General features: G+C 46.3%; 1 protein-coding gene across 1 annotated transcript in view; it reads left to right on the top strand.

Annotated features, from left to right (window-relative positions):
- Nucleotides 1–24,935, top strand: part of LRP8 (low density lipoprotein receptor-related protein 8, apolipoprotein e receptor) — an 89,654-nt gene extending 64,719 nt beyond the window's left edge. The window contains exons 9-20 of the mRNA XM_006839867.1: nucleotides 290–409; nucleotides 481–606; nucleotides 3,525–3,699; nucleotides 6,005–6,232; nucleotides 9,446–9,564; nucleotides 9,798–9,937; nucleotides 11,272–11,413; nucleotides 12,290–12,442; nucleotides 13,867–14,100; nucleotides 15,831–15,899; nucleotides 19,491–19,663; nucleotides 24,414–24,935. Coding sequence (XP_006839930.1) covers nucleotides 290–409; nucleotides 481–606; nucleotides 3,525–3,699; nucleotides 6,005–6,232; nucleotides 9,446–9,564; nucleotides 9,798–9,937; nucleotides 11,272–11,413; nucleotides 12,290–12,442; nucleotides 13,867–14,100; nucleotides 15,831–15,899; nucleotides 19,491–19,663; nucleotides 24,414–24,452 — 1,718 coding nt within the window. The 3' untranslated portion in view covers nucleotides 24,453–24,935. The remainder of the gene's footprint in view (nucleotides 1–289; nucleotides 410–480; nucleotides 607–3,524; nucleotides 3,700–6,004; nucleotides 6,233–9,445; nucleotides 9,565–9,797; nucleotides 9,938–11,271; nucleotides 11,414–12,289; nucleotides 12,443–13,866; nucleotides 14,101–15,830; nucleotides 15,900–19,490; nucleotides 19,664–24,413) is intronic.
- The last annotated feature ends 2,900 nt before the right edge of the window (nucleotides 24,936–27,835 follow it).

Genomic DNA, 27,835 nt, shown 5'->3' with positions numbered 1-27,835 from the left:
GTTTTAGGCTCACCCAGGAAGGCCCAGCTGCCTCCAGCCTGGAGCTATACCTATACCGGGACCTGAGTTCTGATTCCATTCTCCCCCCATCCTGTGTCTGGCCTTGATCAAGTGCCTGTCCCTCTTCTTGCCCAGTCAGCGGGTTGATGAAGGGGAGGCTCAGGGAGATGGCAGAACCCTCCAGGCTTTAGCATTGTGGGAGTCCCGCTGCTTCTGCTCTAGGCCCCACCCTGCCCTGGCCCGACCCCAGCTTGGGCTCCTGGACCCTCAGGCCTGCATCCCTCCCCAGGACTGAACGAGTGCATGCACAACAATGGAGGCTGCTCCCACATCTGCACAGACCTCAAGATTGGCTTTGAGTGCACGTGCCCAGCAGGCTTCCGGCTCCTGGACCAGAAGACTTGTGGTGGTGAGCCCCTCCCCCGCCCCCCAGTAGAGGCAGATGCTCCTGCCGGTTCTGACGCCTGCTCCTCCCCACAGACATTAATGAGTGCGAGGACCCAGACGCCTGCAGCCAGATCTGTGTCAACTACAAGGGCTACTTTAAGTGCGAGTGCTACCCAGGCTATGAGATGGACACACTGACCAAGAACTGCAAAGCTGTTGGTATGGAGCCCCCAAGGTGGGAACAGGGTCACGGGAAGCAGCGTGCTTCTGTTATGCTGGGAGGGGATGTCCACAGGCTACACACGCTGCTTGAAGCGGGAATAGACCTCACACACACCCCACACCACACACTAACTGTACATCGCAGTCCGCTCAACCCACAGAAACAACACTCATTCAACTCGCAATGTATAGACACAAACTGACTGCGACCACGCAAAAACATGCAGACCTAAACACTACATACTGCTCAATTCTATCAACCGAATTCATTCAATTGACTCCGTTGTTTATATTGAAAACCTAACTTAACTGTAGGCACTGGAGATTCAACATAAACAAAACAGACACAAATCCCTGCCAGCCTTCCATGAGGCTTACATTGCAGTCAGGGAGACAGATAAGAAATAAGATTAAAAAGTGAAATGGAAATCATGGCAGCTGTGGTAAGGACTAAGGGGATTAAGAAAGTAGGGAAGGGGCTAGGACCCAGGAGGGCAGTTGGCTGCAGTTTCAGATAGAAGTAAGGCAGTACTGGGAGGATAATATTGAAATCCTGAGGAAGCAGTGAACCCTGAAATGATCTGCAAGAAGGGACAAAGTGCAAAGGCTCTGAGGCAGGAGTCTACAGGTGAGGAAGCCAGTGCTCACAGAGCAAGGAGAACAGAGCATAGAACCAGAGAGGTGACTCGTGCAGATTGCATAGAGCTGTCTAGGCTGTTATAAGGAGCAGCTGTGGATTTCACCTTAAGTCAGAGGAAGCCAGTAGAGATTTGTCAGGAGAGGAGGGCATGGTGTGACTTACGCTTTATCAGGCTCCCTCTGTTGAGACTAGCAGGTTGGGGACTAGAAAGATGCAGGGAAGCAATTTAAGAGGTTATTGCAATAATCCAGAAGAGAGCTGATGAGGACTCAGACCAGAGTGGTGCAGGGGGAGTAACGAGGAGTAGACAGATTGCAAATCTTTAAACTCTGAAACTCATCCAGTAGGACGTGAATGGGGGGATATGGAAGAAAAAAGTGCATCAAGGATGACTCCCAGGCTTTAGGTGAACATATGAGAAGTAAGATTGATATGAATGGAAGAGAGAGAAGCAAGGTCAGTGGATGGTTAGACTGTTAAGGATGTGTTAAGCTGAAGAAAATCGGTAGGCATCCCAGCCGAGATGTTGAGTAGGCGCTTAGATGTATGAGTCTCATATGAGTCTGGAGTTTAGATGCATAAATATAGTATATAACACAGAGATTATTCCAACACAGCAACCACAGTACTTGACCTGTAGTTCAACCCCAAAAACATACCACCCAAACTGCACAATATCCACACAGACGTTAGCACATCTCAGGTAACATGTAGCCATGTGGAGTGTGTAATACACAGATTATGTAGGAACAGTGGAGACAATATATGTACAAAGCCCGTCCTCACAAATACCTAAAGTGTACTTACACAAACTCAGCTCATACACAGGGTGCCTGTCAGTCACAGATCTCAGTAGAAGTCACCTCAGATAGCCTGGAGCCCAGCTCCTACCTTCAGGAAGGTAAATACCACAGCTGTCATTTAGAGGCCAGGAGGTTCTCAAAGTTTCTCAGAGGCAGAGCTGGGCCTAGAGTCCAGCTTGCCTCCTTGCCCTTTCCTCCTCTGGGAGCCCTGTTTGTCTGTGCCCCCTCCCTTCGTCTCCCACCTGCTCTGAAATAGTCTCCACCACCACACACCGCTCACACACCTATCTGGAATCTCCAGGGCTCAATGCTTCTCCCACCCTGCCCCTGGGGAATGCATGATCCTGGCCCAGATGTACAGTGATGGGGACCAGGTTGCGGGCAGAAGTGTCCACTGGAAACCAAGAGTGTGAGATGGCAGGCACCTCCAGGGACAATCACTCAGACAGCAGTGATTCCTGAGAGTGGCCATAGGCATCTAATGAGAGGCTAGGGAAGCCAGGCTAGGCCCCCATTGGTTCTGGACAATGGCCAGGAATCTAGGTTACTGATGGTCTTCCTAAAATCTAATCATTTGTCAAATATGTCCCATCCCTCCACTGGCTCAGGACAAAGTCTAGACTTCATCCAGCTCACAGGGTGCTTCGTGATTGACCCCAGTCAATCTCAGCAGCCTCATCTCTTGCTGTGTCTTCACATCCACTCTGCATAAACTCACATCTCCCAACAACCTCCTTGAGGAGTCTCCCCACTCCAGTCTCAGCTCTGGTCCTGCAGGCTGTCATCTCTCCTGAAGCCTCAGTCATCTTTCTCAGACATTTGTTTGCTCAGGTGGCCCCCTTGGATAAGCAGTGGGTCCCCAAATAGAAATAGGGTAATTATTAGGGAGAAATAGTATTTGAGATGAAGGGAACAGCTTCAGCAAAGGCTCCCAAGGCACTGAAGCCTATCATTGCAAGGTCAGGATAGGCAGTCAGGTGACTGGGGTCAAGATGTGTACAGGAATGAGGGAGCTCAGGGCCACCTGTGGAAAGCCTTGAGTGCAGACCCCAGATGGAAATGGGAACTTATAAACAACTTTGGGAATCCTGGTGTGGCGCTCTAGGATCAGCACTGAATTGCAAGGTCGAAGTTTCAAACTCACCAGCCAGTCCTTGGAACCCCTATACAGGTTCGCTAAGAGTTGGAACCAACTTGACAACCCTTAACAACAAATGACTTTGAGGGAGTTTGTTTCTAATAAGAATAGAAATCCTACTGTTAAGTGTGATATTTTGCACCTTATGGTTTCTATACCTACTTTTCATCTGCTTCTCTAACCTGTGAGGTAGGAATTATCCCTATTTTATAGGAAAATGAGGCATCATGGGAAAGGTTTTGCCCACATCACCCAGCAAATCAGTGCAAAGTCTTAGTCTCCAGATTCCAGGCCTCTCGGTGACCATTTCTCTCCCACCCTCCCTGTGTGGCAGCTGGCAAGAGCCCGTCCCTAATCTTCACCAACCGGCATGAGGTGCGGAGGATCGACCTGGTGAAGCGGGATTACTCGCGCCTCATCCCCATGCTCAAGAACGTCGTGGCGTTGGACGTCGAGGTTGTCACCAATCGCATCTACTGGTGTGACCTTTCCTACCGCAAGATCTACAGGTGAGCAGCCTGGTGTGGGGCTTCTGATGGAGGAGCCAGGCAGGGCCATGTGGAAGGGTGACTTCTGTACCTCCTCTGCCCCAAGGATCCCCAGGACACAGTTGGGGCTTGGGAAGGGACACTTGGAACCAATAGAACCTCACCCCCTGGGCCCACCTGCAACTTTCTGTCTCCTACTAAATTGAGCTGTGGGGAGAGCAGCTGTGGGCCCACATAGCTGGGCTTTCTCCAGCAGCCTGTTGGGAACGTGCAAGACACAGGAGATGTTCAGAAAGGAAGAGATCCCTGGCTTTGGGGAGGATTTCAGACAGCGATCAACTCTGTGTGGTGGATCACACACAGCTTGTCCCTGCCTAGAGGATCCCACTCATAGCATAGTGCCACCTATGAGAGGAAGTACAGAGGAGGTCTCAGGACGTCTCCTGACAACACTACTCTCAGTCCAACCCTTCAGGGAACCTGTGGTCAGAGGACTGTGTCAATTAGGAAGACCATCTCTTAAGTCTGTTCCTACACTCAAGGAGGTTCCTCCCTGTCTCTGTCAGATACCACAAGCCTGCCTCCCTCATGTCCGGCTCCCCTTCTGGAAGGCATCATGTTCTCACTTTGTCCTGAAATCTACCAAGCAGGAATGCTGCTGACTAGACACTGACTGATGGAAGGATTGATAGTATGAATGCATGGATGGATGGATGGATGATGGTGGATAGATCGATGGATAGAAGCAAATGTACCAAATGGCAACTAGATACCTACCCCTAATGCAAAGACACACTCAGCCCACACTCACACACCCAGAAACAGAACTAGCTCAGTTCCTGCCAATAGTGGTAACTAAAAGGCAGGGTTTGATGGCACACTGGATGTGTGGGGCAGGAAGAAGAGTCAGCGTTAGCTAGGAGGTTTTCTGGTCGGCAGTGCTGTTCTCAGATGGTATCTTGGTTCTCTGGTACTGCTATAACAAATACCACAAGTGGGAGGCTTTAACAAACAAATATATGTTCTCACCGCTTAGGAGACTAGAAGTCCAAATTCAGGCTACTGGCTCTTGGGGGGAAGACTTTCTCTCTGTCGGCTCTGAAGGAAGGGCCTTGTTCCTTAACAGTCTTCCTCCATCTTTGCTTGCTGGCTTGCTTGTTCAATCTCTTTCATATCGCAAAAGAGATTGACTCAAGACACACTCTGATCCAGCCTCATGAAATCACAATGATAGTCCATTCACAAATGGGATTATAACCACACACATAGAGGTTAGGATTCAGAACACATGTTTTGGATACATATAATCAGTCCATAACAGATGGGAAGTACTGCAGGAGGAACAGGGAATGTGCTAGGCAGTTTGTCCCATTTGGCTGGAAGTTGAAGTGTAAGCCATTTGGACATGTTAAGTTGGAAGGGTGTGTGGAGCTGTCAAGGGGAGCTGATTAGCTTTATAGTCCAGAATCTAAGAGAGTTGTCTGCCTTGGAGATTTGGGAGTCAGAGAGTTCTGGGTAACAGTGAACGTTGCAGAACTAATCACCCAGAGAGAGGGTGCCGAGGAGAAGGAAAAACAGCATATGGGAGATAGAAAGTCCTACGAATGTTGTCTATGTGTCTCCTGTGCTTTCGGCCTCTTTTCCGTTCTCAGTGGCACGGCTCCCATTCAGACCCTTTTCTTCTCTCCCTTGGATGCTGTGACAGCCTCCCAACCAGTCTCCCTGCCTTTACCCTCTCCCCTTCCTGGCATCTTCTCAGATTCCACATTTCATGCATTTCTGATGGTGTCCTCTGACGTGTTTTAAACCATTCAATAATCACCCCAGGATAGTGTCCTCATTCCTTAGCATGGCTCTCAAAGCCCTCAAGATGGGGCCCTGCCTACACTTATCCCCAGTCTTACATCCCGCCCAGACCCTCCCTCATAGGCAGCCCCACTGAACATCTCACTTTTGCAAACATTCTCACCTCTAGATTTTTGTGTGTGCTGTTCCCTCGGCCTGAAATGCCTTTCTGTCTGTCCTATGTGAACGAATCCTTTAGGACACACACAAAGTTGTTCCCATTTCTCTGCTGCCGTAGGTTCTAGTGTCTCCTGTAATCACACTGCCTCATAATTGTCTGGCTGCAAGTGGCCATCCCCACTAGGAGTTCCTCCAAGCCAGGAACAGTGGCTAGTTCAAGCCTGTAACCCCACCCTGGCAGCCCAGGGAGTACGTGTTGCATGGAAATTAGCCATGTTCCTGGCCTAGAGGAGAAGAGAAGGGTCACAGCTGGCTCCTCATGGGCCTGTGAGTGGAACACCTGCCTCATGGTTGCTTGTAGTGCCTACATGGACAAGGCTAGCGACCCAGCAGAGCAGGAGGTCCTCATTGATGAGCAGCTGCACTCTCCAGAAGGCCTGGCAGTGGACTGGGTCCACAAGCACATCTACTGGACTGACTCGGGCAATAAGACCATCTCAGTGGCCACAGTGGACGGTGGCCGCCGATGCACTCTCTTCAGCCGGGACCTGAGTGAACCCCGGGCCATCGCTGTCGACCCCCTGCGAGGGTGAGTGTGCACCCTCAAGCCGTCTATTCTCCCACCTCATTCCTCATAGTCTGGTGCAGGCCACGAGGTCCACTCCATCTGGTCATCCCTGACCCGGGGTTCTTGGTGCATTGGTCATCAGGGTTCTCACTCATTACATCAGGGCTCTGGAGAAGCTCCTGAGGCAGAAAGCCTTTCCTGAGGCTGCTGGTAGCTGCTTGTATACTTTCGACGACAGAGAGCTCATTACTTCCCATAGGGCCTGTTGCATTGTTTTTAGAACTTTTTGTTTTGTTTTGTGTTGTTTTCTCTGTGTCCCCAAATCTGCCTCCCTGGGAATTCCTCTGTTGGCCTCTAGAGTTGAATAAGCATACCCACTCCCTGCCCTACACGGTAACCAGCAAGCTGGGAGGGAGGACCAAGATCACTGGGTCTTCTCTGCTCCAGGTGCCTACCTCCATCCTCCATCCCTGAACCCATCGCCCAGTCTCGGGCCCTTCACCACCCAGGCTGCGCTGCTCTGACCCACACCTCAGTATTGGGGCAGGAGTTCTGAACGGAACAGGACAGCCTCCACTCAACACATACACACACACACCTTCTTCAGTAATGATGTCCCCAGCATTGGTTTTTCAGCAGCTGTGGCATTGCAGGTTAATGCGCTGGACTGCAAGGTCAGTTTGAACTGCAAGGTTGGTGGTTCAAGCTCACCAGCCGCTCATAAGAACCCTATACAGGGTCACTCCACGGCACTTAACAACAACAACAACATCATACTTCGTTTACCAGGATCACCCACTTCCTTACTGGTGTTTTCATTACCCGTTAAACCCTGCGCTGCCAGCAAGGGCAGCTGGCTGTGGGGTGGCATGAGAGCAGATGCCTGGCCTAGGAAAGTGCCTAACAGCCACAGGGAGGGAGCATGGTAGGTGCCCCACCCAGTTCCAGTTCTCCGTTGATGCTGAGCACCTCCCCTCACCCTCATCTCAGCCCCATCAGTGAGGAACCATTGCTCCCTGTCTGCCCTCACGTAGCTCTGGTACTGCCCTGACATACTCTGTCCCCAAAGCCATATATGAAGGGGCTTTAAAAAGTTCTTGAAGATTTTGAATTAAAAAAGAATGGAATTTGTCCACAAACTTTTTGAAGCCCCCTCATATTTACCCCAGCTCAGCCTGATCCATTGTGAACCAATTTGTCAGGGCCCCAACAGGAAACCTACTGCTAATTATCCTAAAAATTAATAGGATAATTTGAGAAAGGTTTAAAAAGACAGAAAGAACTATTTACAAAGGAGTAGGTAAGAGCTAATAACAGCAGATTCGAGGGGATAAGAGCTGGGAGAGTTACCAGAACTGAGACGGAGAGTGACTTTGAGAGGGTCCCCTTTAAAGCATCAACCAGAAGCGAACGTACATTTAGGGCATCAGGGGGATCCATACTGTGTCCTCAGTCTCTTCCCACCTCCCTGTATGTTACTGAATCCAACTGGAAGCCAGAGGCAAGAGAGCTGGTCCCATGAATGTGGTCTGTAGGGGCCGGCTTTTGAGTGGACAGAGCAGAGTGGGTGGAGGGTGAATATAAATCTGCAGACCTGGAAGGTCTCCAGGACAATCACTCAGCGCCCCAGCCCAGAGTTAGCCTTGACTTGACACCAGGTTTCAGGAAAGCCAGTTTTGGCAAACACAAAGTGCATAGATTTTGGCATCCAGGTGGTTGAATGTGAAGACTCAACTAATGACGCCATCTTGCTGCGGTTGTTGTTAAGTGCCATTGAGTCGGGTCCAATTCATAGCGACCCTGTATAGGGTTTCCAAGGAAAGGCTGGTGGGTTTGAAGCTCTGACTTTGTGGTTAGCAGTCCAGTGCTGATCCTACAACACCATACCAGGAGTTAATCTTAGTGAAGTCATTTTACAGTCAACGTCTCTGTAAAATCTGACTGTTATGAGAAATTGTTGTTTTACTCAGTAAATATTAAATAAACCTACTCTGTGCCATGCATGAATTCCTGACGTAGCTGGTGCTATAGGATTAGCATTGGACCATTAACTACATGTTTACTGATTCAAACCCAGCAGCCGCTGCTTGGAAACCCTATGCAGGGTCGCTATGGTTCGGAACTGACTCAACGGCACTTCACAGTGATGTGCTGTGCACTGACTACAAGGAAGGTACAAAGTGAGAGACAGGACAGATGAGGAGGCAGCCCTTCCGGAGCTCCCAGCGTCATGGGCACCACTGAATCACTGCTGGCTGTGGGAGGAAAGAGGAGGGTGCTTTGAGAGCTAACAGCAGACAAAGCCTTCTTGCATTGAGGGATCAGAGAAAGATTCTCTCTTGAAAAGCCATTTCAGCTGAGAATGAACCGGGGAAAGAGCAGAGGCAGTAGCATTTGCGAAGATCTGTGGCAGGGAGTTGGTGACCCAGAGGCACTGAGAAATGCCCTGTGAGGCAGGTACAGGGTTTGTAAACTTAGGAGGGATAGGTGGAGGGGTAGGCATGCTTAATCCCTGTAATGAGTGGTAAGGTTTTGGGATTTTATTTTAAGAGCAATGGGAAAAGCCACTGCAGCTTTAAAAACGGCAGTGTCTGTAGGGCTGGCATCATGCCGTGCAGTCACTCTATGCCATGGTAGGCACAGCAGCCTCTGCTCCACCTGCCTCAGGGCCCGGCTCTGCGTGGATCGCGCGCCCCCCTCCCCCGCCCCTGAGTGACAATTCGTTTCCATTTGTCAAAGCTCTGTAGACTGTATTAGACTGTATGGACAAATGTAAGAACATGAGGGGAGTCTACTCAGTTATGGCTGACACAGGAAGCACTGCATAAATGCTTCCAGACAAATCAGCAGCGTTGGAAAGTGTTCTCACTTGGATTCACTCTATGACTTTGGGTAGGTCAGCCACTTTCTCCTCTGCAAACTGGGAAGGAAAGAACGTGGATAGGACTGTTCCTATCTGACATTCTAGGGCTCTAGTTAGAGCTGCCAGTAGTGGATGACTGGTCCAGGCCTGGGGGTTGCTGTCACAGAGACTGCCCCCCCAGGAGCTCCAGTGAGGTAGAAGCTGAAGTCCTGCTAATTCTAAGATCTGATGATTCCAATGTATTTCAAACATCTTGCCAGTCACCACAAAAGACACTCCTTGAGTTTTCAGTGGATCATTGATGCAATGTGACCCACACCACTTAATCCTGGCCCCAGACAGCAGTCACACTGGGATCTTCTCTTTTTTAGGTTCATGTATTGGTCTGACTGGGGATATCAGGCCAAGATTGAGAAGTCTGGACTCAATGGTGTGGACCGACAAACACTGGTGTCAGACAATATTGAATGGCCCAATGGAATCACTCTGGGTGAGCCCTACCTTCCTTGGCTTGGAGTCTGTTCTAGCCCCTGGTCCTGACCACTATCCGGAGCTCTATGGTCCCCTCTTGGTGCCAGTTCCTTTGCTCCCTGATTGTTGCCCCAAGCTTGTTTGAGTAAGGCCTGGCTTGGAAAGGTGGGCAGAGAGAGCCACAGAGAAACAGAGATCCAGGCTGAAATCCCAGGCTCATGACCTGAACCCGTCCGTCTCCTTGTCTCCAAGATTTGCTGAGCCAGCGCCTGTACTGGGTTGACTCTAAACTGCATCAGCTCTCCAGCATTGACTTCAGTGGCGGCAACAGGAAGATGCTGATTTCCTCCACAGACTTCCTGAGCCACCCTTTTGGGATAGCAGTGTTTGAGGTGAGCCCCATGGTGGGGAGGCATGGCCCCTCAGGAAGCTGAAGCCCTTACTCAATCAAATAGGACAAGGCCGTGAGGCTGGTCCAAAAGGAAATCAAACAACAGAGGCCAACTGACTTGTTAGTGCAACCTCTGTGAGCAGCCTACGTACAAAGGCTTTGCAAACAGCCACTGTCTGCCTGGCATCCTTGTGTGTATTCCTTTGCCAAGACCCAGCCAGTCTCAGAACACTTCTCTGAGGGTGAGCAGCTAGATCATGTATGTTTCCTCTCTGTACCCGCATCTTCAGAAGGTGCTCAAGAGGGAGGGAGGGAGAGGGAATATGCCTGTCCTTAGAATCATTTCCTGATGGAAATGGTCTGAGATGTGCTACTTAATACGATATGTTTTATTGAGTTTTGCTGGGCCCTGGGGACATAGAAGTGAACCAGACATTTCCCCCATCCTCACAAAGCTCCCAGGAAGTTGAAGACTCTAAATATCTTCCTGTGTTCTGACCCTAACAAACTTTTACCATTGGGGAATGAGGAAGCCAGAACCAACCACCTGCCTCTTCCCTGAAACTACCTACCCCCACAGGGAGAAGGGAGGAGACAGTGGTCTCTGATAGGCATTGGCAATGTTTGTTTGGAGCAACATCAGTCAGCACTGGCTCTGAACTTGTGGGCAAATCCTCATCTCCAAGTCCAGTCCCTGCGTCAAAAGACAGATGTGTGTACAGACACGTGTATGTTTGCTTGTACATCTGTGTGTATGTGTGTAAAGTATGTCTGTGTGCATGTATCAGTATACAAGCGGCATTCCTATATGTGCTGGTGCAGGTGAGTGTTTGAGTATGTACATGGATTTCAGACCAATCCTTATGTTGGTACCTGCCTGTGTGTGAAGAGGAACAATTGGGTATGTGTCTAGACCTGTGCATGAAGATGCATGAATCGAGCCTGGAAATATGGAATTGCCTGTAGATGCACATCTAGACTTGTATGTATTCAGACATGTATACCAAAGGCTGTAAGCGGGAACTGCCCTCAGTAGCCCACACAGACCCTCTAATTTAGTCCCAGGCCCCAGTAATGTGAGACCCAGCCTCGGGTTTCTGCTCGGCATTAAGAAGCAGCCTCACTCAGTATTACTGAGCAGGTTTGTGGCCTTTTAGCCAAAGTAGAGAGTCACAGAATAGCCCTGTGACAGATGGGAACCAGGGAGTATACATCACAGATCAGGGTGCCTCAAGGAGATGTTGGGGTAGTTCTTGTGACTGTGGTTTAGGGCTCTCAGACTGAGATCCTAGATTTAGGCTCGAGGTCTTCCATCCTCTGTACCTGTACCCACAGGACAAGGTGTTCTGGACAGACCTGGAGAACGAGGCCATTTTCAGTGCAAATCGACTCAATGGCCTGGAGATCTCCATCCTAGCTGAGAAACTCAATAACCCACATGACATTGTCGTCTTCCATGAGCTGAAGCAGCCAAGAGGTGAGCCTTCCCCGACCCCTGGTCCCCAGCCATGTCTTCTCCATGAGGCAGCTGGTGCTGACCTCCATGCCAGGTCTCAGCACCCCCAGGAATATAGTAACTGTAAACTTTTTTGTTGTTAGAGCGCTTTGCCATCATATATTGTATTTTGTCTCAAGCTGTTTGTGAAATAAGATTCAATATGAATAAATACACGAATGTCCTGTCTTATCCAATCTCATGAAATGGGTTTCACTGTTCTTATTTAGTAATAAAAACAGAATTGATGTTAGAGGTGATAGCACTAGAACCTGAACTCAGATCCGTCTGGTTCTAGAATTCCTCCTGCCTTTAAACATGGTGTCTCATTTGTTATTTGTACCCATGTTGCAGTAGGGTAAGCTAAAGAATGTATCTTACCTTGGGCCATTCAGTAAGTCAGCCTATTGGTTTGGCGTGGAATCCGGAAATACTACTACTAGGTTTTCTGCTAACTATACCTGAGGTATTGGTTTCCAGGGTAAAGGGGCAAATGGGGTCAGGGGGGATAGGAAATGAAATTGGTACCTGATCCTAAATCTAGAAATATAAATGAGAGATGAAGGACTCTGGACTTTGGAGCCAAACAGACCTGGATTTGAATCCTGACTCAACATTACTAGAGGTATAGCTTTACCAAGTTCATTGTCTCTGAGCCTAGGTAGCATTTTTAGGGCAAGACACCCAGCTCTCAGAGTTATTATAAAGGATTATATGAGAGTGTGGGGACAGGCCCGGTCAGTGACCACTAAGAAGGGAAAGCTTTTTGAGCAGACAGAACAGGAGGAGCCTCATCCTTAGGAGGCGTCGGGATGGCTTGGCAGTGCCCCAGCTCTCTCTCCCTCTCTCTGCCATTAGCTGCAGATGCCTGTGAGCTGAGTGCCCAGCCCAATGGAGGCTGTGAGTATCTGTGCCTTCCTGCTCCTCAGACCTCCAGCCACTCTCCCAAGTACACGTGTGCCTGTCCTGACACCATGTGGCTTGGCCCAGATATGAAAAGGTGCTACCGAGGTAAGCACAGCTCCCGGGAGGGTAGGACCTACTGACGCCATCCCCTTCTTACTGAAATATACCCTGAGCTTCTTGGACACTGTGTACAATTGGTTTTCCTCTGACTACTCAGCACCTTTTTTCCCACCCTTGAGAAGTGGTGTCCACCAGGGTCCTTCCAAGTCCTTCTCAGCTTACTTCCAAGAAAAGTGTACATGTACACACATTTTTTATTCAGTGTTAGGGAGTTTCTAGAAAGAAGACCTCATGGCTTCAGCTTCTCTCATTTGTATGCAGCTGGCTCTGTGTTTCCCTACTTCACCTAGAACTTAGATACCACATAAGCAAACCAACCCAGACCCTTTGCCATCAAGTCACTTCTGACTCAGAGTGACCCTGTAGGACAGTGTAGAACTACTCCACTGGGGTTCCAAGGCTGTCAATCTGCAGAAACAGGCTGCTGCATCATTCTCCTGTTGGGTGAATGGTAGGTTTGAACCTCTGGCCTTGTGGTTAGCAGCCCAGCACCTAACCCACAGTGCCACCAGGGCTTCTAAGATACTACATGTTGTTGTTAAGTGCCGTCAAATCGGTTCCATCTCATAGCAACTCTGTATAGGGTTTCTGAGGAGCAGCTGGTGGGTTTGAACCACCGATATTGTGGTTAGCAGTTCAGTTACAGCATCACACCAGGATAGTTGGTTGGTTGGTTATGTGCCACGGAGTCGGTTCCGACTCATAGCGACCCTGTACAGGGTTTCCGAGGCTGTAAATCTTTACAGGAGCAGAAAGCCTCGTCTTTCTCCTGCGGAACAGCTGGTAGTTTGGAACTGCTGACCTTGCAGTTCGCAGCCGGATTCGTAACCACTATGCCACCACAGCACCAGGATAGAAACCCTTTTATGATGTGACTGGAACTAAAAGTTCCTGGGTTATTACTTTAACCGCTTAAATTTCTATTATTTCACCAATCTTGATGTAAGGCCAAGACTTATTCTTTGCTACTGCATCATTTATGACAATCAGTTTCAGCTTTTTAAAGTGCAGAGAAAAAATAAATAAAATTATAGCAATCAGTACAAAATATTTTCAGGTTGATACGAAAGGGTTTCAAAAAGTTCGTGGAAGTTTTCCATTATCTTTTAATGGTAATATCCATGAACTTTTTGAATCCCCCTCATATGATTTCTTCTCTCCCTTCCACACACACCCCACTAATTCTATGGCATTGTTTTAATGACTCATCTTTATCAAACCAAAATGAGGCATAGACAAAGTGCTTGGGATTCAGCTAAAGAACAGCTTATAGCCCATTCAAGAGTATTACTGAAGCTTCACTGGAGTGGCTTTTGAACTGAAACTTGAAGGATGAGTTCATGAGTATAATTCATAAGGGCGAGTGACTTAGACACTAAAGTAACAAAAGTCTCTTTATTTCCTTCCAGCACCACCATCTACCTCAACTACAACATTAGCCTCTACCATGACAAGGACCGTAACCGCCACCACAAGATCCCCTGGCACCACTGCCCACAGCCCCACCTACCAGAACCACAGCACAGAGATGCCGCTGCCACAGAGCCAGGCCACTTCAGTCCCAGGCTCAGCTAGTGCCCCCAGGGCTCCCAGCATCAGTCCGTCCACTGCAAGCCCTGCAACCAGCAACCACTCGCAGCACTGTAAGGAAATGAGGCTCCATCTCTTCCGTGACTTGGGAGGGCTCTAGGAAAGTCAGGATGGAAGCACCTGTGAGAAGAGGTCAGACCAGAGCTAAAGGAATGCTGAATACCTCAGAGGAGGAAGCAAAGAGGGCAGGGAGTCCCAACTGCGATTTAGGAATCTTGAGGTGCACCTCACTTATAGAGCGTCTTGAAGGACACCACCTTCCCCTCTCTCGGCTTTCAGTTTGTCCCCCTCACCTTTCATAAATTTCCCTGAGCGACAAAGGAGGCAGCATCACCCACCAGAAGTGCTTATGCTGATGTGTGTATGAGGGCGTGTTCCCCGTGTTAGAAACTTCAGAAGCTCTCAGTAGGCTCCCCAGATAGTAATATATACAACTATGTTCTTGCTCATGCCTCTTTCCAAACCCTGAGATGGAAATAATTAAGTTTAGCAGTTACTAAATCATCAGGAGTAGTAATTGTCACTGCTAGAAATACTCTGTCTCATTAACCACCAAATGTCTTTTTAATTGAGTTACCTGCCAGGGGGAGTTCTTTGAAAAGGATAAACTATCTTTTAAAGTTGTTGGGTTTTTTTCCCATACGTGGATGGCCCAGAAACCAAGCTGCATGGTAGCATCTTTCTAACTGAGCTTGTTTTACCAGCATAGGTTGGGATTTTCAGAGTTGAACATTTACCCCCAAGTGTGGAAATACAAGTGAAACGTGTGAACTCCAGCCCCTCTCAGCTGGGACAGAGCCTCAGACCGAGAGCCTCACCTCTGGCTTCCTCAGGCTTTGGGCTTGAGCCCCGGAGTGAGAGGACAGAGCGTTCCCACAGTTGGTTTTGTAAGCAGTCTAGCTCTTTTCTCCGCATAATATTTAGGCTCCCTGCAATGACTCACAGAAGCAGACAAGCAGAGATGGAATTGGGGCCATTGCCTGTGGGGAGTCATCGCCTATTGGAATGAATGGAAACGCTGGCTCCTCTTCATGCCTCAGAGGACTGTGTTGATGATGATTATAAGCTTGAAAGAAAGATTACATAATATACATTTTTAAATATATGGTACATTTTCAAAGCATTTTTCCATTTAGAATGTGATTTTTTACACCCAAATCCCATTCCCTGCCCTCTTTCAACTAGACAACGCTGTGCCAGGCATTGTGCTAAGCATTTTACATGAATGACCTCACTTAATCTTCACAGTATCCCTAGGAGGTAGGTAATATCATTATCCTCATTTCAAAGATCAAAAAATAGAGCATTATATACATATAATGTAATATATAATGCAATAAATAACTTGTCCATGGTTATAAATTAGTGCAGATGGACAGGTCCACCAAAAACAACTGACAAATTAGTAACTATTGGCTGTAAAAGGCCACTGGCCCAGTCAGCCACAATATAAAGACTTACGTGCTCACCCTGCCAGACATAGTCCCACCATGATGCTGAGGGAAGGGCATGGAACTTGCAGTCATGAGGCCTCGGTTCAAGTCCCAGCTTTGCACCTCTGTGATTTCCCAAACGCCTCAGTAAGACTCAATTTCTCCGTCTCTGAAATGGAAATAGGCCCTGCCTTGCTTGCCTCTCCAGAGTTTTGAAGGGATCTGGAGAGACTGAACTAAATATTAGCCAGGATCATTATTTTGAAATGAAGGCAAGAAACAGTTGGGTAGTTTCTTGGTCTTGGTTGTTCAGTGATGGGCATCATCCTACAAATGTCTGTGTTTTGCAGATGGGAATGAAGGTGGCAAGATGGGTTCAACAGTCACTGCTGCTGTCATTGGGATCATCGTGCCCATGGGTGAGTGGGGCCTCATGTTACTGGGCAGAGATGAAAGACTCTGCCGAGGGCCTGTGAAAAAAACACTGTTGGTGTTAAGTGCCTTCAAGTCTGTTCCAACTCATAGCAACCATGTATTGGGTTTCAGAGGAGCAGCTGGTGAGTTTGAACCGCCGACCTTGTGATTCACACTGTCCTTGTGGTCCAGTGCTGTATCCCACAGCACCTGTAGATAGAAAACTTGGTCCATTGACTTTTGCTGCCCTGGCAGCCTCCCTGCCTACTCCCAGTCCTGATTAAATTTGTTTTTTTAGCTTGGCACACAGGCACCTCAGGATCCAGTCCCACCACTCCACCCCCTCATTCATACTCCTATTCATTGTCTGTGCTCATCAGCTCAGTTGTTCCAGGCTTATTTTGAGTGAATGAGTGGAAAATCCTCCAAATGTTGTTTAGTGCTGCTCTATAAAAAGGCATATGCATACTATCTCCTCATATATCCACCTCTTGATGTAGTCAATATTTTTAACTCTATAAAAAGGCATGTGCATGCTATCTCCTGATATATCCGCCTCTGATGTAGTCAATATTTTTAACTTCTGTTCATTTGAGGAATGAAGGATGAATATTAGGTTCCTGAAATTTTCTTGTGAGGTTCAGCATCTTTTCTTAAGTTTATTGGCCATTTGTATTTTATTCCTTATGAATTGCCTATTCACTGTCTTTTCCTATTTTTTGTTGGAATATTTATTGATAATGAAGATTAAAGTTTTGCAATATATATTGAAATTTATATAACGAATATAAAACCTTTGCAATATTTATTAAAATATTTTTCCTCATCCACTACTTGAACTTTAAATTTGTTTATGGTATCTTTCGCCATGTATAAATTTTTAAGTATCAGATGTTTTTGGTCTTTTGTTTTATGACTTCTGGGTTTAGCATCTTTCTTAGGATGTTCTGCCTCACTCTAAATTATTAAAATATGTTTCAATATTTTCTTCTTCTACTTTAAACATTATTTTAGTATTTACAAGTTTAATCAGTGTAGAATTTATCTTGGTGTATGGTGTGAGGTAGGGATTTAACTCTTCCCTGCCCCCATATGCCTTACTAGTTTTCCCAAAACTATTGATTAAATGGAGTCTTGGTGTGGCGCTGTAGGCCACAATGTCAGTGGTTCAAACCCACCAACCACTCCTTGAAAATACTATACAGGGTCACTATGAGTCCGAACCAACTCGATGGCACTTAACAACAACATTTTTTTAAACAATCTATGCTTTCCTTCTGACTTGAATTGTCATCTTTATTATAAACCACATACCTACATATACTTTGATCTGCTTCTAGACTGTTTATTCTCCTCTACTGATTGTCTATCTGTTTCTATATACATTTTAATATCTGTAGGACATTATTGGAGCTCTGGTAGCAGTAGATTACGAGTTGAGCTGCTAACCATAAGGTCAGCAGTTCGAATCCACCAGCTGCTCCTTGGGAGAAAGATGAGGCTTTTTTGCTCCTGTAAAGATTTATAGCCTTGCAAACCTGATACAACAGGGTGCTGTAAGTTGGACTGACTCCATGGCACACCACCATCACCACCACCACCGCCAGGACATTATTAGTCTCACAACATTATCTTAGCTATTTTTGCCTAGCCTCTATTCTAATGAACTTTAGAATCATCTTGTAAATAAGAATTATGATAGAACTTTTGAGATTGCTTTAAAGATGTATTTTGATGCTGGGGGAGAATTTACATTTTTATAATATTGAACCTTCCCATCCAGGAATATACATGTCTGTTTATTTGAAAGAGAGCTCAGTGGCTCAATAGGAACAGCACTAGACTCCGAACCATAAAGTCAGTCATTTGAGCCCACCAGCCACTCCTTGGGAGAAAGATGAGGTTTTCTGTTCCTGCAAAGATTTGCAGCCTTGGTGTGGTGTTGTGGGTTAATGCACTGGACTGCAAAGTTGGTTTGAACTACAAAATCATCAGTTCAAGCTCATCAGCTGCTCCTCGGAAACCCAATACAGGGTTGATATGGGTTGGAACCGACTCATTGGTGCACAACAACAATAACAACAACCCTATACAGAGTTGTTGTGAATTTGAACCACCTCAATGGCACTTAATAACAACAGTTTATTTGAATCTTTAAAAAAATATGTTCTCAGTAGAATTTAATAGCTTGTATACGACATATGTATTTTTTGCTAGGTTATCCTAGGTATTTTATAGAGTTTTTTGGGCCTATTATGATTGTGTCTTTATTCCATTACATTTTTAATTGGTTATTACTGGTTAATAAGCAAGCTATTGATTTTTTTATATTGATTACTGACTAAAATGATTTCTAATAGTTTTCATCTGCTTCTCTAAGACTTTTCTAAACATACAGATAGTTCTTATAACAGTTATGGGTCTTCCTTTCCCATCTTTATATGCCCTTCGATTCTTTATCTGTCCTGACTGGATTGGATGGGTGCCCAGGGTAATAAGTAGTAGCAATAACATCAGGTATCCTTGCCTTGTTCCTGCCTTGAATGGGTATTAATTATTCGAGTCTTGCTAAAGCAGAAACCTCTTTTACAGCATCCGAGACTTCAGCAGACTCCACTTGAATGTCCAGAGTCTGTCCTAGGCCCTTAGGAAACTGCTTGTCCTATTTTTGCCTAGTTCTGTTGGAGAGCGCGTTCTCTTTTACTCATTAAATTATTCATTTATTCTAACTCAGAGCCTGGGTGGTCCTGCTGGTCTCCTTCTAGAGATGTGCCTCTTCTAGCAGAACACAGTTTGGGAAATAAACGCTGCACCCCCCATACTCCAGTTTGGGGAGAGGACAGTTTACTTAGAGAACACCTGGAAAGCAGCAGTGTTAGGGCAAACATGGGGAGGAAATCCATGCATTCGTTTTGCATGTGTTACTGTGAGCACCTACGCAGTGCATGACACTGGACAGAGAGACATCAGTAGAAGCTCCTGCCTTCCAAGGGTTCAGTCTGGTTGAGGGTGGTAGTTGTTGTGTGCCATTGAGTTGGTTCCGACTCATAGGGTTTCCAAGGCTATAAATCTTTACAGAAACAGAGAGTCTCATCTTTCTCCCACAGATTCGAACTGCTGACCTTGCGGTTTGCACTCCAGCTCACAATCCACTACCAGGGCTCCCTGCTTGAGGGTTTGTTGTTGTTAAGTGCTGGTGAGTTGGTTGTAACCCATAGCAACCCTGTATACGGTTTCCAAGGAACGGCTGGTGAATTTGAACCGCCGATCTTGCAGTTGAATCAACTTTGTGGTCCAGCGCATTAACCCACAGCGCCATACCAGGACTACACCAAGTTTAGGGTACAGATATGCAAAGTAAGGTACCCATGGCCTGGGAGCACTATGAATGCCTAGAGCCTTTGGGTGGGACTTCACTTTTGAGCTGAATCTTAAAGGATGAGTTGTTAATGAGGGAGAGAAGGGCATTCCAGGCAGGCATCGGAAAAAACCCCCGCAGAAACAGCCTGAGGAACAGGTGGCAAGAAATGCATTGATGTCTGAGTAGCAGGTGGGAGCCTGCTGGAAGGTCCAGTGTAATGTGTCCTTTCTTCCAGGTGTCATAGCCCTGCTGTGCATGAGTGGCTACTTGATCTGGAGGAACTGGAAGCGGAAGAACACCAAGAGCATGAATTTTGACAACCCAGTATACAGGAAAACAACAGAAGAAGAGGATGAAGATGAACTCCATATAGGACGGACTGCTCAGATTGGCCATGTCTATCCGGCAGTAAGTATTCCTTGTTAGAGAATGCCTTCCTTTCCTCTCATCTTCCTTCCCGCTCCGTCTTCCTCCCTCCCTTCCTTCCTCAAACATTTATCAAGAACCTACCATGAGCCAGGTACTGTTCTAGGCCCCGGGGACACAAAAATGCTAGGGCAAGTGGTTGGGGTGGAAGAGCAATAGGACCACCTTGTACCTAGAGGCCTCTTCCTAGCAGTAAAGTCTTCATTTCTGCAGAGTAAGTTTTAAGAAAACCTTTGGTCTGGAAGTTGTAATCTTGGCCATTCAATTTAAATGTATTCCTTTCATCAAACACAGTATGCCAATTATGTGCCAAGCACCACATTAGATGTATCAAGTGTTCAAAAGTAAATAAGGACTGGTGGCACTTGCCCCCAGGGAGCTGGTGGGGGAGTAGAAATGCTAATGTTCTTGAACAACTATGTGCCAAGTGCCATGGTGGAAGCTCAGGAGTTCTCTCTTCTAGGAAACGTTCTCTGACTTGCTGTGTTCTCCCATAGTCCTCTGGGCCTCTTCTCCATCACAGCACCTGTCACACTGTTGTCTAGTTAATTGTTTTACTTACTCGTCTCCCCACTGGACCGTGAGCTCCTTGAGAGCAGGATTGTCTGATGAATCTCTTTCCCTGGTGCCTAGCACAGCTTAACTGCTGCTACTAAATGTTTGTTGGAAAAATGCTATGGAAACATCAACAAGGTTGTTTAGGAAATCAAGCAGGTAAAGTGTGTCCTTGAAACATTAAAAGCCGTTTTCCAGGCAGAGAAGGAGAGAAATGGCATCCCAGACAGAGGCACAACAGAGCATGGCTTTTGGGGGGAGCAAGGACCACCAAGTGGCTAGAGCAGATGTCATTGTTGTGTAGCAGAGTCAGGGGGCTGAGTGTGACCTCAGAGGTCATCCAGTCCATCCCCCTGTCAGGCAATCAGCAGCTTTGACCGCCCACTGTGGGCAGAGCCCTGTCTTGGGGAGACCAGAGAACTGGAAGACCCAGCCCCTGCCCTCAAGGAGCTTTTTGTCTTGCCGGGGGAACCAAGGTCACAGCTGCACCAACTCCCGAAGAACCCTCATTCCGAGCTGCCTGTCGTCAAGTGCAAGGTAGGGCCGAGCCACTCTGAGTCCGAGGGGCTGGTGAGTGAGGGCGTGGAACCAGCCAGGCAGAGCCAATGCTGGCAGGCTTTCTGATGTTACAAGGATGCAGACTGTAAGCTGGGTGTCGGGGGCAAAGACGAAACACGGGCTAGTTGCAGACTAAGGAAATAGCATGTGGGAGAAATCAAGTATGGGACAGAGCACAGAACTGCTGTAGCACATTGTTCTTGAAGGGGAGATGGGAGAAATGAAGCAGAGCCTGTGGGGAGAGTTAGCAGAGGGTCTTGAGGATCCTTAACCGCAGCCAACGTCAGCAAATGGTTGTATAACCAATTTTTAAAGATCAGAGAGAGCATGGAGTCCCGTGGAAGAAGCATTGAGCCTGGACTGAGCCAATGACTCCCCATTTCGCTATTCCACCGCCCTGTAATCTAAGCCTTTCTCCCATCACACTTTATTTGTAAAATGGGAATAATAACCCTTATCTTACCCGCCTCCCAAGTTTGTAAAGTTCGAATTAGATTACACATGTAAGAGCACTGTGTGAATGATGTCGCACTCTCTATAGCCAAGTGGCGTTATTTCCAGGGCAGGAAGTAGCTGATCCAGGAGGAGCTGTTCCTGGCAAGTGTAAAGCCATGTAAGAAGCTGCTGTCGGTTGCGGTAGACAAATGGAATACAAGAGTCAGGAAATCAAAATTTTAACGAGCACCTACCACGTGTCAGGAGTCCTGGTGTGGCGCTGTGGGTTAATGCACCAGACTGCAAAGCTGTTTGAACTGCAAGGTTGGCGGTTCAAACTCACCGGCTGCTCCTCGGAAACACTATAGAGGGTCATAACTGACTCGACAGCACTTAACAACAACAACAACACGTGTCAAGGAGCCCCGGTGGCACAGTGGGTTAAGTGGTGGGTTAACTGCAAGGACAGAGGTTTGAACCCACCAGCTGCTCTGCGGGAGAAAGATGAGACTGACTGCTCCCATCATGGTTTCTAGCCTGGGAAACCCTTTGGGCAGTTCCACTCTGCCCTGTTGGGTCGCTTTAAGATGGAATCCACTCAGAGGCAGTGGGGTAGGGTGGGATACCATGTGTTTTGCAAACATTTTCATATTTAATTTTTATAATGACCAGGCATTGGACTGCTAACCACAAGATCAGAAGTTCAAACCCACCAGCTACTCCTCAGGAGAAACATGAGATTTTCTGCTCCCATTAAGATGGACAGCCTCAGAATCCCAGTACAGGGTCAGAATCAACTCAGTGTCAATGAGTTTGGGTTGTTTTTTGTCTGGCTAATAACCTTATTAAGTTGATGTATGTGTCTCGGTTTGCAGATGAGGAAACTGAGACTCAAAACTAACTAAGTTGTCTCAGGTCACTTAAGGAACTCTAGAGGCAGCATAGTGGTTACGTATTGGGCTGCGAACCGTAAGGTCAGCAGTTTGTAACTACCAGCCCAACTGCTAACCAAAAGGTTAAAATCTACCTGGGAACACCTCTGAAGGCTCACCTGGCGATCTGCTTCTACGAGGTGAGGTCACGGAACAACTAGAGGGCAACCAACAGCAACAGCAAGGTCACATAGCCAGGAGGCAGCAGAATCAACTTTGAGCTTCCAGTCTGCATTTACACAAAAGCCCACACTTTTCCCGCTATCGTATGGTATCAACTGTCTGTGAAGAACAGAGCAAAGCACTGCCCAGTCCCGGACCCTCCCCACCATTGTTGCCATGTTTGAACCCATTTTTGCAGCTGCTGCATCAATCCATTTAATTGAGGGTCTTCCTCTTTTATGTTGACCCTTTACTTTACCAAGCATGATGTCCTTTTTCAGGGATTGGTTCCTCCTGTATCCATTTTATCACACAAGGTCAATAACCTTGAAGCTCTGAAAATCAGTATTCTCAACAGACTTTTCTCTTTTAAGGTTCTCTCCCTTGCCCCTTTTTCAGGCAGCTCCTCCGTCACTCTGGGCCCTGTCTTTTGGCCTGAAAGATCTTTCTTGAAGAGAGTGGGAAAGTAGCTGAATGAGAAGATAGTCTCAAATATCTCTGCTATTGGAGCAAGGCTACGACCTTCACACAAAACTACAAATAGTCCATAGATGGTTTGATAGGCAGTGGGGTTACTTTGTGCCATGGAGTAGGTTCCGACTCATAGCGACCCTGTACAGGATTTCAGAGGCTGTAAAGCTTTATGGGAGCAGAAAGCCTCATCTTTCTCCCACGGAAGTATCGTATGTAGAATGTGTAAAATGTTTTGTTTTGTTTTGTGCTGACAGGTATAGAATATACTAGGCCCTATGTGTGTTCAGTACTGTATTAAGCACTTACATGCATTATCTCATTTGATTCCCCAATAATCTTAGGAGGGAGGTTCTGTTATTATTCCCATTTGACAGATGAGGAAACTAAGGCTCAGAGAGGTGAGGTGGCTGGCTCAAATCCACACAGCTATGAGAAAGATATTGAGGGAGAATGAGCAGTCACTGACAATTGCTCCAGAGTTTCTTTGGGGGAAGATGAAAATGTTCTCAAACTACAGTGTGGTGACAGTTGCTTGTGAGCATGTTTTATAAAAAAAAACACCAAATTGTGTACTTTACATAGATGAACTGTATAGCACTTGAGTTATATCTCAATAAAGCTTTTCCCAACAAATTTAAGATAGGTATTAAATAACAGATTATCTAAAAGAAGGTATCCAGGAAACAGAAGATTAGGAGACCAGGTTACATCAGAACCCATTGGGGAAAGCTAGATGTATAGTCAGGGGAAGTAAAAACTCAGAAGGATGCATAGGGAACTCAAATACCATCTGTACATTTCAAGTGTTGTCCTCTGAAGAACTGTCTTGAATCTAAGACGTAGAATTAGCTTTCACATCAGGTTAGGGAAGAACTTGAGTCCTTGTCCACAGTGAGCTCATTGTCTAGTGCGCAGCCACTGTGGTAGAGCGGAGTCTAGCATCTAATGACTGGAATGTAGGGCTAAGAGAAAGAGGGATTGCATTTAATTGACCAGTTACGTTGCCTTCCAATTCTGTATCACTAGTTGGGAGGGATGCAGGAGATTTACCTTCCTAATTGTGATTAGCATGCTGAAGATAAGTCGCTAATAGCCTGGGGTCTAGTACTTAGCCAAAGCTAACTTACTAAAGGTGTCCAGACCTAAAACCTTGTAAGGGATGATTAAGAAGGTTTAGCCTCATTTTTGAAGAGACAGGCTAAAATGATGGAAAAGCAACCGCCCTGGACTTACAGAGACCTTGGCTCAAGTTCACACAAGGGAGATGTGATAATCTGCTTCCATAAAGATACACAGCCTTGGAAACCCTATGGCGCAGTTCTACTCTGTCCTATGGGGTTGCTATGGGTCCGAATTGACTCGAGGGCTGTAAGTTTTTTTGGATGGGCCTCAAGTTCACCCATTTGCTATGTGATCTAGGGCAAATGTTGCGTAAGCTCATTGAGTCTCAGTGTCCTTACCTGTAAAATCAATCTGACAAATCCTGGCTCGGGGTTGTTTGAAGATAATATGAGCTATACCTACAAAGTAATTAAATGTCTGGTACTGTGTGGATACTCAACAAATAGTAGCTACCTTGGGTCTAATGATGATTTCTTTGCTCTGTCTCCCCCCAGCGAGTGGCATTAAGCCTTGAAGATGATGGACTGCCCTGAGGATGGGACCACACTCTTCGTGCCTCATGGAATTCAGTCCCCTGCAGAGTACTCTCTGGATGGTGTATTGGATGCCTGGTTTCTGTATGTGGACCTGTGTGAGTGTGTGTGAGAATGTCTCTCTCTCTCTCTCTCTCTTTCTATCTCTCTTTTTTAATTTATGTTGGAGAAAGGTAACCACAAAGTTATGATGAACTGCAAACATCCAAAGGATGTGAGAGTTTTTCTATGTATAATGTTTTATACACTTTTTAACTGGCTGCACTATCCATGAAGAATTCATGGAATGACTACTGCTAAGTCACTAACATAATGTTCATAACCAAACTGGGGCCGAGGGAAACAGAGTAGCTTACTCATCATTTAGAAACTGTATTTACAGAGGATGTTTGGTTTCTTGGGGGGTTTTGTTAGGTTTGGTGCTTTTGGTTTTTTGTAAATAAAATTATAATTATACTTTGTGGCTATCTATCAACATAAGTAGAAAAAGATTTCGAACTCCCTTTCTGCATTTAGATTATTTATTAACATATTTCAAGAATAAGACTAGTTCTATAAATAATTTACACAAGTGAAAGTATTTATTTTCGGTATGTTTGGCTTTCCGTGGAGGAGCCCTGGTGTCACTGTGGTTCTGGTGTTCGGCTGCGACCCAAAAAGGTCAGTTGTTTGAACCCATCAGCTGCTCCGTGGGAGACGGATGTGGCAGTTGGCTTCTGTAAAGACTTACAGCCTCAGAAACCCAGTGGGGACAGTTCTACTCTGTCCTGTGGGGTTGGAATTAATTCAAGAGCTGTGGGTTTGGTTGGTTCTCCATGAAGACTCTGTGTGTGCTTGTGTGTGTGTGTGCTTGTGAGAGAGAGAAATCTGTAGAGACATGTGCACATCAATGGCTTTTGTTCAAATACACAAAGATAAATATATTTTAAGACAGTGCACAAGAGGGGTATCTGTAGTTTTCAGAGAAGTCTTCAGAAATTTGACTCAGAACACAGATACCATGGATTGTACAAATACCCAGTGGAGGAGGCAGATCTTTTCCACCTCTGGCTGTCCCTGAGACTCCAGGCAGGCAGGAAAAGCCCTCCACTTGGCCATGGCCATGACTTGTACCTGGGCTTTCTGTTCTGTGGTTCACGTCAGTGTGCAGACTTTATACAGCGCCAGCAGCACTTAAGAGCTCACGTCAGAACATGCCAGCACCTCAGCTGCTCCTAGTTTTAAATGTTCAACTCTTGAGTAACTAGCTTCCTTCAGGATTCATGGGTTGAAATCACTAAGTTTACTCCGCAGCGCCATGAAGGGTGCCATCCTTGCGTACAAAGCTAAGTGGAGAACGTTCCCAGAACAGCCCAAGTTCATCCTAGCACTGAACTTGGAGACATGCTGTGATGAGGAATTGGACAGTGGAATAGGTTTTACTGTGTCTCTGTTTCTCCCTTCTCCTCACTTCCTACCATTTCCTTTAGGTAGGGAAACTATTTTAAAGTAATAAGTAGGGTTTTTTCACCACCATATGTTCATATAGGTGAAACTAATTTTTGACTAAAGTCGGACAAGTTAGCCAAACCAGAAGTCCTTTGAGAAGGGAAGTGGCACCAGTAATATTGCAGTACGTTGGACGTATATATGCTCACCAGGAATTTGGTTTACTACTACTTTGTAAATAAAAGAAGAAACTCTGTATAAATATAGATTTTTTTTTTTTTCATAATGGACACTTTTTTTTGTTTTTCCTGGGCCATGGTGGGTGGGGTTCCACCACAGGAAACATAATTCTGCAGCCCCAGGAGGAATCCAGTCCCACTGGTTCTCTCATCCAAGGTGTGGTCTCTTCTTAACTCTTTCCCTGCTGTACTGCCACTTCACTCACACGAGACTACTAGGGCCAAGATAAGACACAAAAGGTTTTGGCTTAAGTAGGGGGCAGTATGTCTAACCTTAACATACCTGGAACTTGACTCATTTAAGCAAATACCAACCCCATCCCTCAACTAGGTGAAGCTTCACTGTCTCATCAGCATGATAGATACCCTTTGAATTTTCAGGTAGACATTGAGAAGTTTTAGCACCCTGTTCCTACATCACTCATGGTCTCCTAACCTCTGAGGAAACAAGTGGGTCGGGACCCTGTGCACCAATTTCCTTATGGTATGCATGTGTTGATAGTCCTGAAGTATTTATTAAGCAATGAAATGCAATGAACCTAGAGTGATCAGTAACGAACCGAATTTAAAGAACAGGTGGCCAACTCCTATGGAGCCTTATCACTTACTGCTATTCTTACAAGAATGGAAAGTTAAATTATTTTTGACTGAAGAAAAGCAAAATAACAACCACTGAACTTTAAAGTACTTTTTCTGTATCCTGCTTCCAAAGAAATCATCTGGATTTCCTGGGAAATTAAATGACAACCGTAATGAACGCTTAGTTTCTAACTTTCAGTCTGATCCTGCCTGGGGAAAAATAAATGGATAAGTCAGAACGATACAACCTGAGAGCTCAAAATTATAACAAACGTCACCACGCTCTGAAAGACATCACGTTTCCTGAATACTCTACAACAGCAGTTTGAAAGAGAGCAACAACAGGAACAACTCACAAAAACAAACAGAAATCCTCATAATGCTGAATGGCAATAAATCAGATGCAATCCGAGGGATCGGGTCCACGCTCCCTCAAGCCCCCAGTACCTGCAGAAAGACTTTGCTGGAAAACAGAGAAAATGCACAACTGGAAGGACTAGACTTTCTAGACTAATGGGACATTTTAAAAGTTTGGGGAACTTTTGAACCTCCTGAAATGTAGTTGCGTTTCTGTTGCCTTTTGGCTGTTGTGCCCATCATAGATCAGCCTGCAGCCAGTAATGGATCAAAGAGTCGTACTATAGCGCACGAAGGAACCTTAGAGAAAATGTCAGAAGGGGGCAGAAAATAAATTCAGCACACAGTATTTTCTCTGTTTAAAAGAAGTGGTACCTAGTCCTTTTTCTCCCTTCTGCTTCTCAGGGGGACTACTTGCAGCTGCCTGAGCATCATATGAAATGTGCTACCTAAGCCTGTCTTTCCGATGCGATTATGAATGCACTGGCCAAAACAAGACAAACTAAAAAGTTATTTACTTACTCTTGATGTTGCTGTTATTGGGTGCCCTCAAGTCAATTTTGACTCATAGTGACCCCATGTGACAAAACAGAACAGCCCCTGAGGGTGTCCTAGGATGTGATGTTTACCTGAGCGGATCACCCTACAAAGCTTCAGGGTGGGATCAGACTGCCAACTTTTTGGTTACCAGCCACACACTTAAGCACCACCAGGAATCCTTTTGACTCTTGATGAACTTCCAAAACCCAAATCCACTGTCATCAAGTCAGTTCTGACTCA

This window comes from Chrysochloris asiatica, unplaced genomic scaffold (genome assembly GCF_000296735.1).
Source record: "Chrysochloris asiatica unplaced genomic scaffold, ChrAsi1.0 scaffold00026, whole genome shotgun sequence".
NCBI lineage: Eukaryota > Metazoa > Chordata > Mammalia > Afrosoricida > Chrysochloridae > Chrysochloris > Chrysochloris asiatica.
Note: the sequence above shows the minus strand (reverse complement) of the source record. Positions and strands in the feature narration are given on the sequence as shown.